At 43.2% G+C, this 18,106-nt stretch overlaps 3 protein-coding genes and 1 long non-coding RNA gene across 5 annotated transcripts; 1 reads left to right on the forward strand and 3 right to left on the reverse strand.

Annotated features, from left to right (window-relative positions):
• Positions 1-120: 120 nt before the first annotated feature.
• On the reverse strand, positions 121-5,529 carry LOC122613160 (putative fatty acyl-CoA reductase CG8306). Its single transcript, XM_043787199.1, has 6 exons — positions 5,149-5,529; positions 1,427-2,011; positions 1,256-1,365; positions 737-1,187; positions 419-676; positions 121-363 (listed from the first exon to the last, which is right to left on the reverse strand). Exons 1-6 carry the CDS (start codon positions 5,154-5,156, stop codon positions 225-227), a joined length of 1,551 nt encoding a protein of 516 aa, XP_043643134.1. The 5' UTR covers positions 5,157-5,529; the 3' UTR covers positions 121-224.
• A 587-nt stretch (positions 5,530-6,116) lies between these two features.
• Positions 6,117-15,556, reverse strand: LOC122613470 (putative fatty acyl-CoA reductase CG8303). 2 transcript variants are annotated; one of them, XM_043787666.1, is made up of 6 exons: positions 15,462-15,556; positions 9,071-9,427; positions 7,534-8,038; positions 7,033-7,474; positions 6,715-6,972; positions 6,117-6,650 (listed from the first exon to the last, which is right to left on the reverse strand). In XM_043787666.1, exons 2-6 carry the CDS (start codon positions 9,359-9,361, stop codon positions 6,518-6,520), a joined length of 1,629 nt encoding a protein of 542 aa, XP_043643601.1. In that variant the 5' UTR covers positions 9,362-9,427; positions 15,462-15,556; the 3' UTR covers positions 6,117-6,517. The 2 variants fall into 2 exon arrangements, with proteins under 2 accessions (XP_043643601.1, XP_043643600.1); XM_043787665.1 differs by lacking the exon at positions 15,462-15,556 and adding an exon at positions 15,303-15,455.
• On the forward strand, positions 9,919-11,609 carry LOC122613471. The gene has a single exon (XM_043787667.1). It carries the CDS (start codon positions 10,141-10,143, stop codon positions 11,443-11,445), a length of 1,305 nt encoding a protein of 434 aa, XP_043643602.1. The 5' UTR covers positions 9,919-10,140; the 3' UTR covers positions 11,446-11,609.
• A 1,598-nt stretch (positions 15,557-17,154) lies between the features above and the next one.
• LOC122614645 lies at positions 17,155-17,991 on the reverse strand. Its single transcript, XR_006325750.1, has 3 exons — positions 17,898-17,991; positions 17,289-17,848; positions 17,155-17,230 (listed from the first exon to the last, which is right to left on the reverse strand). It is a non-coding gene; the product is annotated as an uncharacterized LOC122614645 (long non-coding RNA).
• Positions 17,992-18,106: the final 115 nt, after the last annotated feature.

An 18,106-nucleotide genomic window follows, 5' to 3' on the forward strand; every position in this document is an offset into this window, starting at 1 on the left:
AGCTTATGCATTTTCAACCCTTTAGCCCGCTTAAAAATCAAAATTAGTTATATTAGCTTATAATAAACATTATTTAGTGCCCGACTTTTGCGCAGAAGCGCTTGAATCAAAGAAGTGCTGTTTGTTTTTGTATTTATATTGTAAAACCAAACCTCATACAAAGTGCATTAAGCATAAATAACATTGAGAAAATGTTGAGCTGCGGGTGCAAATCGCTCAGCTTCTTAAAGCAGTCCAAACAGGTAGTAAAGTACGGGCAGGACAAGAGCAGCCTTAGCCGAGGAGATTCCGGTGAGGCACACGATAAACTTGAAGACTCCATACCAAAACGCGAGCTGCAGCGCCACATGAAGTCCCAGGAGACTGGAAAGCACAAGGGTAAGTATGGAATCTGCATGATATTAAATAGGGTACTTACATTTTGTCCTTGCGGCGCGCCTTCTCCAGGTTCTTGGGCGGCTCCTTGCTGAGGTACTGGCGCACACCCAGGATCGTGTTGGCGAAGTACTCATCCCACGTCAGCTCGCCGATGTCGATGAAGAACTTCTTTTTGTCCACTATATTCAAGGTTTTTGAGAGCGCCAATAGACGCTTGCTGTCAAAGTGCCACTCCGTGAAGATGAACTTTTCCAGGGTATTCAGCGAGTTCCAGACGTTCTTGTGCAGGCGAACCAAGCTGAGAATGCATGGAAATCATGTAAGTTATCAGAAAATAGATGTACCAATATATGCTTACATGGGCCTGCCTCCTCCGATTTTGGTGACCAGATCCAGGATGATAGCAGGTATGAAGTGGAACAGAATGGCGCTCAGTCGGAAGACCCACAGGCTCTTGACCAGGCGCAGGTTGGGATACCAGACGGCACTGTTCAGCGGGTAGTCGTGTAGGTAGCTGTTGATCTTGTCCGCCATCAGCTCGAATCGGAAGGGCTTGTATGTGCTGGAGGTCAGGTGGAAGATCTGCAGATCGTCTGGGCGTCCCCCGTTTTTCGCCTGCAGCGCGTTCACATAGTAGCCGGTGGTTATGATGCCGTTGACCACCACATCGATGGGTATGTAGTCCATGATGATGCTGGGATCCAGGGGCAGGCGACGCAGCACGCCCTTGGAGGCGCCCATGAAGAAGCCCTGGGGACCGTTCTTCGAAATGGTCCATCCGGGAAGAGGCTCCTTCCAAGCGGCAGTGACTTTGTTGTGTTTGAAAGATGCGTTAGTTTATGGGAAATAGCTCATAAATAGTCTACTCAATACTCACTCATACTGGGCCGGACGATGCCGCAGGGGAACTTACTGGCCACATTGGCCACCTCGTGCTCCGCCAGATGCTTCGTAAAGGTATAGGTGTTGGGGTGATCCTTCAGAAGTCTGGAACATGATAACTCATTACTGATAAATATGAACGGTTTAGTTTATAGAGATCACTTACTTTGGCTCCAGTTCCTTGAGAGCCTCGTCGTTGAGGGTCTCCGAGAGCTGGATGATCTTCTCGGGATCTTCGGGCGAGGGATATAGCTTCTCCTCGACCTTGGTCAGATAGGCATTCACATAGGCGCTGGACACATGGACCAAGGAATCCAGTTTCTTTATCTGCTGGCACAGCTCCACCACTCGCCTGGTGCCCCGCAAGTTGATGTTGGTGGTCTCCTTCAGGGACTGGAAGAAGTCCAAGGTGGCAGCCGAGTGAAAGACGACGTTCACGTTCTCGATCAGCGTTTGGCGATCCTTCGGCGAGATGCCCAGATGATCCAGGCCCACATCGCCTTCGATGGGAACGATCTTGGAGAGACGCGACTCCAGCTGCAGCTCCTTGAACTTGTCGAACACGGAGTTCTTCTTCAGCTCCTCCAGTCGCTCCTGCACATTCTTGCCCTTCTTGGCCCGCATCAGCAGGTACAGTGTGCCCACGTTGGGAACATCGCGCAGCAGTTTCTCCACAATGGTGACGCCCACGAAGCCCGTGGCACCCGTGATGAAGACATTGCGACCCGCGTAGAAGTCTGTGATGGGCGAGCTGAAATATCGAGGGTTTACCAATCAGTTCAGTTCAGTTCGTCTACTTTGCTTATACAACTGATGCGACCAAATATACAGACGTCATAAAAGATGAACCCAACTTTCTCTCGTCGCCCATTCAAATGCTCGAATGGAGCCACCATTGCTTACGACACTCGTTCACCCGTAAAAACCTCAGAGGCAGGGCATCTTGGCTCTTTGGACCGCTGAAAACCCGTTTTTCTCGTGGGCCCCCAGTTCTAAGTGCCCATTGTATGTCCTCTAATATTGATTCAACTAATGATTACCTAGCAGGTGTCGACTGGCGGCGGGCGGGTCAATGCCGGAGTGCCAACCAATCTCGTGGGTGTCGCTCGTTTCTTGGTACTTTGAAATGGGCAGTCGGATGGAAACTAGTCGCGCGGGTAAGCTGATAAGTCAAATGGGTTATGACATGGTTTTCGATCTCTAACGAATTTTGTGAGGTTCTTCCCTTATCAACCAACTCGTCTCGTTATTATTCATTCAAGTCATATAGTGCTAAGGATGCTTAAAGCTAGCACGTTGCCTTTTAGCCATAAATACAAATTAGTGGTTTACGCTGGCAAACAGTTTATTAAACCTCCTTACTCCCATTCCCACCTTGCTATCGACTTATTTTCAAACAATTTCGATCAAATTACAAAACGCATTGGCTCCAGCGAACACGCAACACGTTCATTCAATTAGCCAAGTCTGGCGCATTTCTCTTTTAATGACCTCCATCGCCGGGTGCTGTCTCCACTTTTTTTTGTGTTAAGCCAAATGATTTTATAATGACGAGCATTGAAGATGATTTCTTTGCTTTTTACTCCCCTCTAACGATGCGTGATATAATTTCTGCATAACAAATGTGATTTGGATGGCGGCATATGTGTTGCATTTGCATTTCCCCCATTTGAATATGCAAAAAAAAGAGAAAAAACAAATCGAAATGCAAATTTTCTTTTGAGCAATTAAAGGAAACCCTCGAGATTGCAGACCCGTCACAAGTAAATAAAGTGCAGTTGAAGCCTTTGCAGGTGCTCATATTTGCACACGCGAATTGGCAAGTCATCATTTCAGCCAGGCTCACAGTTCAAACGCGCGCTTGTAAGCCAAGTTGAGCTTTCACTTTGTGGACCAGCGAATTTAGGGTGATAAAGGCAAAAGCACAAGGGACAGGTGACCCAATCCACACAAATGGCTAATAACTCATCGAGCGTTTTGCTTAAGGTTTCCAATTCCCTCCTTTCTTCGGCCAACTCTTTCAAATTAACTTTCTTATCAGCTGTAAATCAACTGCTGCGATTAGATTTTTCAGCTGACTAGTTCGCTGCTTATCTGGGTTAATTAAGCGAGCCGATTTATGGTGGCAGTGCTACTTGAAATTTGTTTCAAATTATGGTTTTGCTTTGCCTTGGAACTGATACTACTACTACAGAATTAAATAACATCCCAGCAGACAAAGAGCGGATGTAATGCGGATGGATCCGAAAAATGTCCGCTAAAGATATTAAATACGGACGTCGAATCGGAGTTTCCGCACTAGGTTCGTTGAATGCTCAAAAACGGACGCTAAATAATATTATAAAAGTTTCGCAAAAGATACCAAATACAAATAAATAATATAATTATTATTATAAAAGTATCGCAAAAGATACCAAAAACGGAGCGTAAATAACATTATAAAAGTATCGCAAAAGATACCAATTACGGACCGTAAATAATATTATAAAAGTATCGTAAAGTAGCAAATGATATAGGAATCGGCCCGCATTTGATATCGTAAAAGGTCCGCAAACTCAATCAATTTCGGGTTCCGAAAGTATCGTTTTTGGATCTGAAATCGGACGTTTTGTCCGCCTAAAGTCCGCAAAACTATCGTTTATAATATCATAAACGAAGTGTACGAGAATAGTATTTAATGGAACGCAGCTACAAGTGAGGAAATAAGTAATAAAGTATCCAGCTTAGCATCTTAATGCCTTGCATAATACGATATCATTTGCCACAGTTTACCGCATTCCGCACAGACTGGCGTTAAGAACCCCCATATCATTAGCTTGCACATAAACTTAAATGCCTGCCCACCTCTGCAATTAAGCCACTCGACTTTGAGTAACTGACCCTACCAACTGCAATCAACCTTGTGACGGGCCATAAATCTCCGGCATATTATTATTAATATTCGTCCCGAAAACGTTTTGTGCAACCTGTCAGGATGCCAGGACGGCCACAATATGTAATGATCTTGTTTCAATGCGGTTCCTTTTGATTCCAAAACCTGTAATTTTCCGCTTGATTTCCGGCATGCCCACCCCTGCCACATTGACGTCATGTGGCTGAAAGGCGACTTGCGTTTTGAAAAGAGGGTATTCGAAAGGGTCAAAGATGCAGCGAGTAAATTGAAATGCCTAGCCCTGTTTGCACTTCCCTCTCCAACTGGCTATCAATGCACAGCCACCTTCAGCAGGTTAATGAAAAATTTCCATTGTTCTCCCGTGGCAGGTGAGTCTCAGCCGATAGATTCTCGATTCTCGCTGGGGAAAGTGTCCGGCCAAATGACCCACTGTCAGCTCGTAATGAAGTAGAATTAGCCGCCGACGCAGGTGTTAATTATAGTACAGTGTGACCCCAATAGCTTCAACTATTTTATGTATTAAAACATTTCGGTTGAGTCCCAAGACCAAAGGCTGTATGTGGGATTTTAACCTATCCACTAAATGTGTGAATTATGAGTATGTTTTTAATGATGATCTAGTTTTAAAGCAGTTTGAAGTTCAAGTTTGGGGAAGTTAAACCACTGAATGTTAGAGCGCATTACTGAACTTCAAGCTTATGTGGATAATATTTTTGGTTCCAAAACACAAGTAATGATAAGTAAGTGTTTTGAATCCAGAAACCCCGCCTAATGAAAAGTCTAAGTGATTCGTGTAAATTTAGCTTGTGTTTTTTACAACACATTTTTGTCGTACTTCGAACTTTGCTCCGTCTTTCTAACCTCACAAAAGGGGCTCGAAAGCGGGGAAAGGAAAGAAAAGAGCAGGTCGAAAGTTGTCAAACGTGCTACCAAAATTAAATACAACCAAAATTGAGCAGAAGCCGTTGCTTACAGCCAAATGGAGGTGGTCTTACCTGGCCATGGTTTCTCAGCAGCTGTGGTAATTGCCAATAATAATGCCAGTTGCAGTCTATCCGCTCGTTCTGATTATTCGTTTAAGACTAAAACTCGGCTTAGAACGTCGAAATTTCTCTTTTCCACGTATGTAGCTCTCTTTCTTTTTATCGGCCTCCTCTTCGTAATTATTTCGTCTTTCTATCTTTTACTCCACTGCTTTTGTTGTTGTTGCGATGCGACTGTAAACAAATTACCAACACCAGTGCAACTGCACGTGTGTGTGTGTATCGCTGTGTTGCGACTATGCGAGTGTGAGTGCGAGCGAGGCGGCTGAATGGGCGAGTTTATCTTTATCTGCGTTTCTCCGATCCTCCGATTTTCGAACGTTAGCCGGCAACAGTAAAACTTCAACTGAATCTTTATGCCGTCAATGGCCACCGAAATGTGCTCGGCCGCCAGTCGGCGGATCGTGGATGATCATTAACTACGCTCCGCGGATCGTCATAATAACCATCACGATCGTCAGCCAAACCAGTTAGCCAGTGGCGTCTCAAAAGGGGGTATGTTTGCTCGACTAGGTCCCCCTATATTTACTTTCTTATCTCGTCAGATACAATTTGGTTTACCCACTGAGTTTGCGAGGCGGGAGATAGTATGAGAGCGAACTCTACGGATACATTTTCTGCTATCTTACAGATACTTTTTTCCTTATTTCAGCTGCATTTGTTTTCTCTTCTCTTTAGCTAGCGCCCCTGTCGGAATATTTCGGAACCTATGCATGTATTTCTTACACACCATGTAGATACGGTATGTAATAACAGTGGATAGGTGTCGCCACTGTGCATTGTCGAAAATGAAAGCAAGTTTAACTTAAATGTAAAATAGTTGGCAAAGAAAATTATCAAAGGACTTATAATCAAAAATAACTTAAAAAAGGAAAAAAGGTCCCCTTGAACAACAACACACTTAATGAAAACACATATCCTTTCCTTAATATAAAAATCATATTTATTTGAATAATAGTTACATATTTAATCATTTAAAGTTTAGTTCTCGTATTCTTCGACTATTTGACTATAAACCGGTTAATTATTACAACAATCTAAAATTGTTCATTACTTTTACATTACGTGTTTAGTTAAAGTGACTAAGTTTTGGGCTACTTTTGCATTGCTGTGTGAATTTGTGTCTAGTGTTGCTTCGATTGCTGATTCATATGATACATTTCGCTGACTTGTACTTGGCTTGTGTGAGGGGACTTAAAAGTAAAATACACGATACCCTACTAGAACAAACTACGGATGGAAACGAACAACCATGTGTGGTAGGATCGGACTTGGAGCGGGAATATTGCACAATCCCACGGCTGGCGATCCAGAAAGCGGTCTACAACCAGACCAGGAATCCCCAGATGAGAACCGCCAACGTAAGCCCGATCTGCAGGCCCAAAGTCAGGGTGAGGGCAAAGTACAGGACGGCAAAGATGACCACATAGCCCGCATAATACAGGAAGTTGAAGCTATAGAAAGATCAGAAGTAAAATTGATTACATTTACTTTAGATGAGTGGCGTCAGTCACTTACACCTTCCAGTAGTTGCGATGCCACTCCGTGGTCACTGCCGACTCCTTGAAGTAGAAACGCCGGATTCCTATCAGACACCGATCGATGAACTCGGACCAATCGCACTGGCTGGCATCGAAATTATAGCGCCTTCGATCGCTCTCCGGTATTAATGCTGATATACGCAGTGCATTCTTCAAGGAGTATCGGAAGTCCTTGTCCAGGAAGTAGTCGAAGGCCTTGGTTCCTTTCTGGAACACCCGCATGTACTCGTAGGCTCTATGGAAGATACATATTAAAGTTAAAAATAGAGTTGATTTAGCTTTTTCAAATACTTACGTGTGCTGTGGCATTCCGATGCCGAATAGCTTCTCTGGTATGATGAAGACCATCGCTGGCAGCAAGTGAAACAGATAGAAGAACAGATTGTAACGCCAACCGTTGCGCAACTTCGTCACCGGTTTCCAAACGAAACTATTTGGTGGATGGCGCTCCACACTGTCGTTGATGATCGTGCAGAACTCGGCGAGATTCAGAGGATTAACCTCTCCCGAGGTGCAATGGATGATCTCCGGCTGCTCCAGCTTCCGGGTGCCCACGTACCAGCCCATGACCAGCGATGAGTTGATCACATAGTCGCATGGTATGATGTCGATCACAGCATTAGCATTACCGCACATGGTGCGGAAAATTCCCTTCACGAAGCCGGCCAAGAAGCCCAGGTGCCCAGAGTTGGCATTGCCCACCCAGCCCTTCATCGGGTGCTCCAAGGTTCCATAAACTAGAAATCAAAAGCAATTAGTATACAATTTTTCCGCTTTTTTTCCAATAGAGCCTTACCAATTGATGGCCTAACTATGGCTGCTGGCAGTCCCGACATCTCGGCCATCAGCAGATTCTCGGAGAGATTCTTGGTGAACGTATACGTGTTGGGATGATCCCGGATGTAGCCCTTGCACTTCTGATCGGTGAAGTCCTCCCAGGCGGAGTCGTCCTCGGCCATCTCCATCATCTCGTAGGGATCGAACTGTGACTTGTACACCTCCTCGGCAATCAGACCACGATTGTTGCTATTGCAGAAGGCCGTGGAGCAATAGATGTAGGCGGCCAGGTGCTTCAATTGTTTGGCCAGCTCGATGGTGCGCATCGTACCCGTGAGATTGGTGCGAATGGCGGTGCGCAGCGGGGAGCTGAACTTGATGGTGGCCGCACTGTGGTAGATCACATTGACCCGCTCGATCAGCTCCTGCAGGAGTTCGGGGCCAAAGCCAAAGTTCGGTTCACTTAGTTCGCCAACTACTGGTACCACTTTCGAAAGAGTCTTTTCCGAGTACTTTTCGAAAATCTAAAAGAAAGAAAGTAAATCGGAAATGTGTTAAATTATATTCGCAAATCAAACCAACATTACATTGAACATAAATTCAAGAGTCGTAAACATTTGATAGCATGTGGCCATTAATTGGAGGTATTAAAAGCTACGAGATTTAGGTAATTTTATAACTTGCAATCGCTGCGAAATAAAGTTTTATAGACACATACATACATATGTACTATTTTTAACCCAGCTGGAAACCCATTTTTTTCCCTTTCAAGACGGATGTTGAAAATTAATTTCACTACTGTTCGGTGGTCGGTGGTCGGGTTGCTAACTATACACGCCTACATTATGGCCAACAAATTACGATTGTTTGCGATGAGTGCTTTTTTCGGTACTTTTACCTTTTTGGGGAACACTCGTAAGTAAGCAATTTCTAAAGCAAACAACATATGTACATATGTATGATGCTCGCTGCTTTTTGTTGTGCCATTAAAAATGCGTTTAAAAATAAAAAAATTAACGAGATGTGTAGAGGGCCGAACCAAAATAATGAAAAGCAAAGAAAAAGAAAAACATTTTTTTGTTGGACCGACAATTTAAGCACTCTTTAAATGGGTTTGCTGAATATAATTTATATGATTAAAAGGTATGACTTGTAAACAATTTATTTTGATTTTAAAAAAGTTTGCATGAGCTGATCTATGCAATTAAAAGATCTACAAGATAACTGAATATAATTAATAAAGCTATTCCATTATTTTTAATTATACAAAATCGCAATTAAAATATATTTTTTAAAATCCCGAAAGAGCATTGCACACTGGTGGTGAATAAAACGGTGGAAACAAAGGAAAATGAAAGCCCCACGGATCGCGGCTCGGAGCGGAAGAGGTCGGCTAGGTTACGACTTTGACAAATTAACGCGCCATAAAGAGACTCGTAATTGGCTTTAATGATATACCTCGCAGGCGGCGCGTCGTGTCAGGGGGCGTGGCCGGGTGCTGGCCCCCTTCGAGCGGTCAAACAATCTAAATCTAAAGCAAATGCCACCAGACTTACCGGCTTCTGGAGCAGGCGACGAATCCGCTCGTTCGGATCGAACTTGCGCTTGCCCCGGACCAAGACGTAGATGGTACCGATGTCGGGATGTGTGTCCAGCAGGGCCTCGATGAGGACGGTGCCCAGGAATCCGGTGCCACCGGTGACGAAGATGTTCTTGTGGGCGAAGAACTCCGGTATGGTCAGCGAGGTGCTCAACTGGTGGCCATTGACGCGGAGTTTTCCATTGCCGATGCTGTTGTTGTTTTCCGGGGGAGAGGTGGTGCCGCCATGTTCCGTGATGACAGCCATGGTGTAGGGCTCAAGATTCGTCGGCGGCGCCAATTTGCTGCTGAGATTCGAAGTCGGTGCGGCAAGCTGTGAACGAGGAATGAAACAAGGAAACGCGCCGTGACATCGGTTAGTTCAAGCTCATTAGTTCAACTGGATCGCTGCCGCGATTATGAAACCAAAGCCGACGATCGAAAACTTAACAAAAAAAAAAAAACCAGACCAACTTCTCAGTGTGTCAAGTTTAGCATGCGGCGGAAGTGCATCATAAATCTGTTATCAAAATTAGATGGAAGTGGAGTGCACGAGGCGGACAAGGCAGACAACCTGCGACGCAGACAAATGCTAAACACTCCAACTTTCCACACTTTCCACACTTTTGGGTGTGAAACCTAATGGCTAGTTAACTTCAAAGGTTAACCGCTTGCATGGTCAGGGAACTTCTAAATGAACACATATTTCCTATGTGCATTTTCAAAGATAGTTTCTAAAAAAAGGTTAATTTTGTTGGACGCTGAGTAGGTCATGAGTACGCCCTCGATTTTAGTGTTTAGCTGGGGTAGCATTGCCTTTTACTTCCTGGGAAAAAGTCATCAGCGTTCTCATAATATTCCCAGTTTGCGAAGCGTTCAGTTCACAAAATTTTGGTCTTTTATTTTTTGGAGTTGAAAATTTGTAGCTATCAAAATTGAAAATTCTAAAGTTCAGTCCGGAATTTTATTTTCAGACATCATCTCGTGCACGCATCAAAATTATTAGTTCTGAAAAGGGAGTTCAATCCAAGACGAATCCATTGCAAGATGAATACCACTTTTAAAGTGGCTCGAATGAGCCTGCATCACTCTTGGCGATTTGTTAGTAATAAAGCCAAGGGTGAATTTTCCAGTTTGCGACGATTACCAGCAGTTTCCGGCCAAAAGCGTCGCTACGCCGATCGCTATACCTTCGACGACCACACTCAGGCACAAATACAGGGTATCAAGAGGATGAAAGAGATGGCTGATGTGCCCCAGGAGTCTCCGTGGCGGGACAGCGAATGGACGCCCGATTTTCCCGAGCGTCTGGATGAGATGGGCTACGAGTCCCACTGCAACGATCGCCTGTATATAGCGAAAAACAAGTTCCGCCACAGCCAACAGAAATACGAATTGGAACGTGAGGAGCGGCGCAAGGAGGCCCAGAAAAGGATCAGTAGTCACTTCAGCGGTACTCACGGTCAGGCGGAGCCGGACACGATGCGCCGGCGCACCATTTCACAGGATCCGGCCGATCACCAAAGGCGCCAGGAGGCGATCATCGAGCAGAACCGCCGTAGGTGGCAAAATCGCCCGGAGTCTAGGAGGGAAACTAATAGCTCGGGCATCACCTATCGGCCGGATACACTAAAGACACAGTATGTTGCGGAGAAATTGCAAAGGGAATCGGAGGACTACGAGCGCATGAGACGCAATCCGGAGAAATCGGAGGAAGCTAAGGACAGCCAGACAGTCGTCTACGATGCCAATCGTCCCTCTGCCGAGTGGTTAAGGAAGCGCCAGGAGGAGAACGAGGCGGAGTACTGGCACTCGTGGCAAACATGCCCATGTTCGCGTGAGTCGGAGACCACAGAAGAGGTGAAACCCCACCTGAAGCGCAAGAAGGTCGTGGGCATTCCACCTGCGTATCCAAGGGATTACCAGCGACGCGGCTACCATCAGATATCTCCACCGCCGTATTCGCTGAAGGCCAAGACGGTGGTGCTGATGCCAAAGCGGCGACCCTCTGGCATCGATAAGCAGTACCACAAGTTCGCCAGGAAACAGGCGGCTATGTGGCAACAGGACTTCCTCGAGCCCGAGGACAACGCGCAGCCAGGTCTGGTGCCCAAGAAGGAGGAAAAGAAGAAGCCCAAGCGGAAGGAGGAGCGTCGCTCCGTGGAGCCGCCCCGTTTCCGAATGGTCGTGAAAACCCGTGCTCCGGCAAACCGTCCATCGACTCCCGTGTTCAGTTACTCCGGACAGGTGGATATCCCGCCCGCCATCGCCGGACCCAGTGCCTACATGGGGTCTCTTCGCAAATCTGCAGGCGAAACCTGGCGAAACTTCTCCAGCGCCGGCAGCTCATAAATGTAGCTCATTTTAGATGGCCGGAGACTGGGACAGCGTTGTGAATTGCCTTTTTATCCAGAGTTAATATTTTGAAAACGAATACTTGCTGAGCTCCTGGCAGAGTTCTGGGATATTATAGTAAAATTTAATATAATTGACGTTGAATGAATTCTATAAACGAACAAGTGAATCACAATTGGGTGGCTAAGGTAATGTGTCTAGATTGCTAAGAAAATTCCATTCGGGAATGTACAAAAATCCTACGTATTTCCAGGAAATCAATTAATGTAGTAGTAGGTGCTATAGACAAAGTGAAGCAAATAAGTAATCTGCTCTTGATAAGTCAAGTAATTAATTCCGACTAGTAATGGCAAATTAAGTGCTTATAACATGTTATAAAAGGGGTTCCCATCTTTCTGGAAAATTTATTATTGCTGAGTACAGCCCTACTAAAATCTTAATAGAATTAACCAGTGCCTATCCCATTTCCACACCTAACTGAAACGCTAACTAGCACTGGCAAGAGAGCCAACTGCAGAATCCGAGTGATAATTTAACCTTACAACTTTCCCACACTTAAGCCCCATTAACCTTTGGCTTTAATCACCAACTGGATTAGAGTGGCTAAGCTTGCGTTAATTAATATCCCCAAACTTTCGACTTGTCACACTACCGCAATCGGACCCATGGCCGTTGCCCAACACTGTTAACTGTACTTTCCCGGCCAACTGCAAAACCATTCACAAAGCCGCCTTTTGTTCGCTCCATTCGAGACCATCAATAGCTCGACTAATTAATGGCAAATGACGCGTATATCCGAAAAACCGAAAAAAAGAAACCGAAAAGCCTCGACAAGTTGAAAATGTTAAAAAAGAAATCAAACCAAGGTATAACCGATGTAGTTAGATCTCACACGGCATATTGCCCAAGCTTCGCGAGTACAGGTGGAAAACATAATTAACGAAATGCGTAACAATTTGTTGGAGGAGAGATTAATTTCGAACATTTTCGTGTGATTCCAAATTGGTGTCAAGGCCGCCCAGGCGGAGATCTCGAGTGGAGCTGGATATCTGTAGGCCCACAAATACCAATAATATTCGGAGTTTGGCCAGCCAAACAAACACAAAAAAAACTCAGCTCAATCAAAATGCACGGTCACGGTCAAATCTCTGTTGATCTCTAGAGATCGTCGTGCTGCATTGTCTTCGTATGCATATGAGTCCAATGGATCGAACATGGAGCAGATCTCTCGGATACAGCTACAAAGTGGTTAAGATGCCGCAATTTCAGTGTTTTTCGGTGCCTAACACCCGTTTGCTAATTGATTCGCTTGTAATTGACCAACTGACAGATTGGACAACCTCCAAAAATCCGCACTGACTTTTCCTGACTCAACACATTTTGTTCAGTGGCATTTCGCTTTCGAAAATATTCCGCCATGTGGCCCGTTTCGAAACCCAGAATTATGCAAATGAAGTTCTCCGGATCAGAGACAGAATGCCGCCAGCTTGGCCAACATTGAATTGATCGCAGTTAACTGGTTTCGGTTGCTCTTGGCCTGGCCCCCAATTCAAATGATTTGCATTTGGTTTCCTCGAACACGGAGTCACGGAGACTCATCGCTGTTTTGCCCTGGCCCAGCAACATTTTTGTCATATTTTCATCGCCGATTGGTAAAACCTTTGTTTGGTTTCCTAAAGTTCTTCGCCAGATTGGGCCAACAGGTTTTGAGATCGTGCATTTGGGATTGACGGCTTGAGTTATTGATGGTCCGTGGTAGGGCTAATAGATCGTTGAACTTGACATTATATAAAATGGGACAACAAACTTGTTGAGAACATATATCTTGTAAAGGTTGTTGGGCCCTTGGACAAGACCTTACCTTGACAAAAAATGAAATAGATTGATTTTCTTCGGTTTGATTGCCTAAATGATTCTCACCAACACGATAAGGACACAAGAAATTATTCAATGATGTAGAAATTGTAGTTACATTAAATTGAAAAAATATGCTTTATTAGTGAATACTTTATGCAAGTGCTAATTTTATTATTTGTATATATATTTTTCTTATTTATCACATCTGAGTGAAGAAGAATGCAATAGGCACTTATGGCGTTTGCCTAATGCTCATTTCCTATTTTGCATTTTTGATGGAGAAGCACATGGATAATACAAAATATATATAGACATATATATAGATAAACAGTATATGTAAATATTTACAGATGTAGCTGCGGCTGTGGCTGTATGTGCCCTAAGATTTGCATAATTTTGCTACGTCTGCGTTTTGCTTTGTTCGTAATTTCTGTTTAGACAAATGACTGAAACCCAGCTGGGTCTTTAGTTCCCCCGTATGGGTGAGTATCTGTGTGTGCCGCAGTATATACAAACTGTTTCTGCATATTAAATATTTGGCAATTTCTTTTCCAGTCCTAAAATGGCAAATATCGAATTTCGAGCCCTAGGCTACAACTAAAACCTAAGCTAAGCCCTAATGAACGCACTAAAATAAAGTTGGCAAGATAGCTGAGCTACTCTGGCTTAGATGTTAGATGTTAGAGTATCCTCTGACTGTGACGAATTTTTGGGTTTTGTTTATGAGCAACGATCCATTTTGGTCACTTTCTATTTTACGACGAACAGATCTCTCTCATCTCGGTTCGCGCCATTGATTTCTCTTCATGTGCTGTTATGATTTTGATCCATTCAAATCGATTTTATTTGCTTTATTTGATTTCCGCCTTGGCAACCAAATGTGTAACAATAATTCTGTTTTGTTTATGCTAGGCATGAACATTTTGGCGACGTAGGAGTGGTGGGAGTGGAGGGGGAATTCGATTCAATGCGCCATAAAAGACCGAATGAAAAAAACGTCGAACAAGTCGCACTTGTGCTGGGCATTAGCATTAAATGGCTGTGTAGACCTTAACATTGAAAGTTCCACAAAATAAACAGAAACAAAGCAGGCTGATTGAATAATTGGTCAATAATTTCAATAATTGAAATTCCATTGAAAGGTAGTCCAAAGATTCAAGAATCGAACTTGGGAGTAGAGCATCAATCAAAAGAATGAAGGAACGAACATTCGTGAAGAGTTTCAATCAAATGACTGAAGAAACGAACTTCATCCTCGCTTGTTACTTTGCTTACAATTTTGGACAATTGACGACATTTTGGTCGTCTTATTTGTTATGCCCATTAAGAAATTCTACACAACTATTGTCGAAATTATTTGAGATTCCAGGAGTTTGACAAACCGGTTTGCGGGTAAAAAAAAAAACGTAATAAATTATGGAAGAAGTGCCTGACTGAAATTAGCCACGCGTCAAATCCAGAGACATTAAAACTAAACAATAATAAGTGCTTCTGGCGTTTAACAAATTCTTCAACGCATAACCATAACAACGATTTTTGTTTGTTTTGCTGCCCATGAATTTTCCAGCAAGCGCTGGAAAAACCGCATGGGAAAACTTACTCAATCGGTGTCGCGAAAATCTAAGCCAACTCGAAACACACATACACAAGTAAAAACACGCAAAGAGAGCGGCTGTGAGCGAGGAAACTGGAAAAGCTATGAAAACAAACATTTAAGTGAAAATCAAAGAGCTAAGTCAGCAGCTTTTCCATTGGCTTTTCCGCAAGCCGAGGCCAACTGAATAACAAAGGTTTATTTCGCACTTTTCTAACGAATCAGAATTATTTCATCACTTCCGCTTGGATGGTTTGGCAATCGATTTGCAATTACCGCGATTCTTATTATTATTATTTTATATTATCGATTGCACGACCCAGTGGGGCGTTTCACTTTGCACTTGATTTAAAAGTTTTAGAGCACGACTTGAGGCAGATGTTAAGGCGAAGTGCAAACTAACCAATAGTGTCGGGGGCGAAAGAGAGATCGGGGGATAAGTTGGTCACTGAGGAGGATCCGCTTTTAGCCAACTTGCTGCCAATGCCGACGCACGCTCACTTAAGACTGATTGCTGGCTCTGAAAGTAATGCGATCGCAGCTGTTGCTGAAAAGCACTCACTCGCCAGTTCCTGAGTTACAAAGTTTCTGAGTTTCTGAGTTTCACAGTTTCTGAATTTCAGCGTTTCCGAGTTCAGCTCGCCAAGACTTCGGGGCACGTAATGAAAATCGGAACAGAAACTAATCAAGAGGCAGCCCGAGAAACAAAAACCCGCGAACTCAGCACCCAGCGAAAATAATATTCATAAAAGAAGGCTGAGAGAGCTTTGAGTGGCCAGCGATGTCTGACTTTTTGGTAACTGAGAAAGCTGCCTCTCCAAATTGGATCTATTACGAGTGCGTGGTATCTGTTGAGTGGATCTGGCAATGCCATTGGTTCGCCGACTTGGCTCGGAGTGAGTGGGGCTTGGCTACTTGAGCGAAAACACTGGGCTTAAAGTACTTCAAGGAACCAAACAAAAGTAAAGCTTAGTATAGAGTCCTTAAAACAATTAAGAAACTTTTCAGGTTAAAGGAATCAGTATGATCACTTTTATTAATATATAAAATTGAGGCTTAAGACTTTGCCATTTTTATGAAATATCTATGAGTTCAGTAATTTTCTTTGATTGCGCATCAATTTAAAATGTTCGCTTTCTGATGCATATAATACCCAAATTGGAGTTGATAACCAATAAACTTAATGTTTAACATTACTTTAAATATGCAGTTGCCTACAAAATATTATTCGTTCATGGTCTCTGATAAAACTAATGTGCTTTTCAACATAACACGGTCTTAAAGATGTACATGATAGTTTAAAAGAGCCAATACAAAGAGTTTCCCGCCAGTTTAAGCCCCAAAAAAAATATTCTACAATTTTAAAAACGATGCCCTGTGAAATTGCAGCCAATTTTGCGAAATTTTCACTTTGCTACCTTTTTTTTTGGTTCTTGCTTCCTGTTCTTTTATTTGCAGGCACACGAAAAGTTTGCTGACATCTCGATTTTATTGCGGCCAGGTATACGAGTACATATATTTTGCTGAATTGAATAATTTGATTTTGGTGTCAATGAGGGCATTATAAGGTAGGAAAATTACCAGTGGATCGTATGAGGTGTTGCCAATCACAATATTCATTGTCTAATTATGCAAAACGATTTGTTCGGATAATTGAGTGATGGCTCCTTGAATATTTCAGCGCGAAATGCAAATCAGTGGGCGGAGTATTACAAAACTGTCAGCTAAACGGTATTTCATCTCTCGGCAGCTTTCTAAGCTATTTCCCCTCGGACGGGTTCAATTGCAGTTGGCCTAGATGTTGGTAAAAAGCCAGCATCACAAAATGGTAAATACTGAAACCAGAGTATTAGGCCTAAGCAGCCGAAAACGCCTAGGGTGTGTACACACCTGTGCGGTAATTACAGGTGTGCAGGGCTACGACTCTTCGGCTAACCGAAAAAACAATTGTCCAAATTGGCAATAATTTGGGCGACACGCAAGGAAAGGTAGCCCTATGTGGTCAAAATGAGAGGAGAGGGGCCGAAAGGGGAAAATTACAAGGAAGGGGAAACCGCTGCTCAAAACTGACAACGCAAACAATCGCGTTGTTTTGATCTATCAGGGAAGAACCTCAACAGCTACAATCTATTAAATTAACATAATACGTAATATACATATGTATATGTTGGAAGCACCGCCATAATTATCCGTTACTAAATCGTTTTTAATTTATTAAAAGTATATCTTAATCTATCTTTATTGATCTTGATGGTTGCCAATTTAACTTTTACATTATAATAAATTCCTGAACTTAAAATGGTGAACTATCATGGATATATATTTTTTTCTCTGTAGAAAAGAATGTCAATTACCCATTGTTGTCTATTTGAATGCTCACATGAAATACCTTTATTTGCCTTTGTACATTTCCTCTCAACTCTAACTCAGCCGAAGCCACAAGCAAATCAATTAGGCTCATTAGCGATGCAATTTCCAATCATATCAATTTCAAGTGGCTGCCAACGTGTCTTCCGCTTAATTTCCCTACAATAAACTTCAACACCCAACTTCGGTAGCAGAAAACCGCAAAAAAGGCTCTTGTTAGTTACTCGCACGTCCACTTAGTCAGCGCTACTTGGCTGCTAGTCATGACGACTAGCTGCGATTTTTCACGGCTCGCTCACATTTTTTAATGCCCCGTCATTGCAACTCGGCTGCAGTGGAGCAGGTTAAGAAGTGGCGCTGAAGATGGGGGATCTTGGGGAGCAATCGAGCTGGGGCTTGGTCAAAAGCCCCTTTGGGCTCACAAAAACGACGTCATCCAGTGCGCATGAGTAATGAGCTCGGCATTGGTTTTCATTTCAAATTCGTTTTTTGTCTGTTTGCTGATGTCTCACCTATTTGTTATCGTTTTAAAGTCGCTTGTCTCCGGTAATACCCTCTTTGTAGATCGGTTGAAGGGCTACGCTAAAATAATAATGGATTTGGCATATCCGTGAAGCTTCAAGCTACTTACAACATTTTGATTGGATTTTTCTAAGCGAGCCTCTTGAAGTCATTATAATCAAATATTAATATGCAAATTTTTCTAAACGTACTTTTTATTTATTTTCATAAGCTTACTATGATTATTAAGACATTTTTAATAATACATCCATGTCATAAGCAATAACTGATTATATCTTGAATGTTGTATTATTAGTTAATCTAGTATTTTGACTTAGT

This window comes from Drosophila teissieri, chromosome 2R (assembly GCF_016746235.2).
Source record: "Drosophila teissieri strain GT53w chromosome 2R, Prin_Dtei_1.1, whole genome shotgun sequence".
Lineage (NCBI taxonomy): Eukaryota > Metazoa > Arthropoda > Insecta > Diptera > Drosophilidae > Drosophila > Drosophila teissieri.

What these genes read in the sequence shown, in the direction of transcription:
- LOC122613471 (XM_043787667.1), top strand. Translation starts at nt 10,141, where the DNA reads ATGAATACCACTTTTAAAGTGGCTCGAATGAGCCTGCATCACTCTTGG.
- LOC122613470 (XM_043787666.1), bottom strand. Translation starts at nt 9,361, where the DNA reads ATGGCTGTCATCACGGAACATGGCGGCACCACCTCTCCCCCGGAAAAC. An exon ending in GTCGCCTGCTCCAGAAGCCG is followed by an intron (nt 8,039 to 9,070) that starts GTAAGTCTGGTG and finishes TCTTTCTTTTAG; the next exon opens with ATTTTCGAAAAGTACTCGGA. An exon ending in CATCGCAACTACTGGAAGGT is followed by an intron (nt 6,651 to 6,714) that starts GTAAGTGACTGA and finishes ATCTTTCTATAG; the next exon opens with CTTCAACTTCCTGTATTATG.
- LOC122613160 (XM_043787199.1), bottom strand. An exon ending in CTCAAGGAACTGGAGCCAAA is followed by an intron (nt 1,366 to 1,426) that starts GTAAGTGATCTC and finishes ATCATGTTCCAG; the next exon opens with ACTTCTGAAGGATCACCCCA. An exon ending in ATCGGAGGAGGCAGGCCCAT is followed by an intron (nt 677 to 736) that starts GTAAGCATATAT and finishes ATGCATTCTCAG; the next exon opens with CTTGGTTCGCCTGCACAAGA.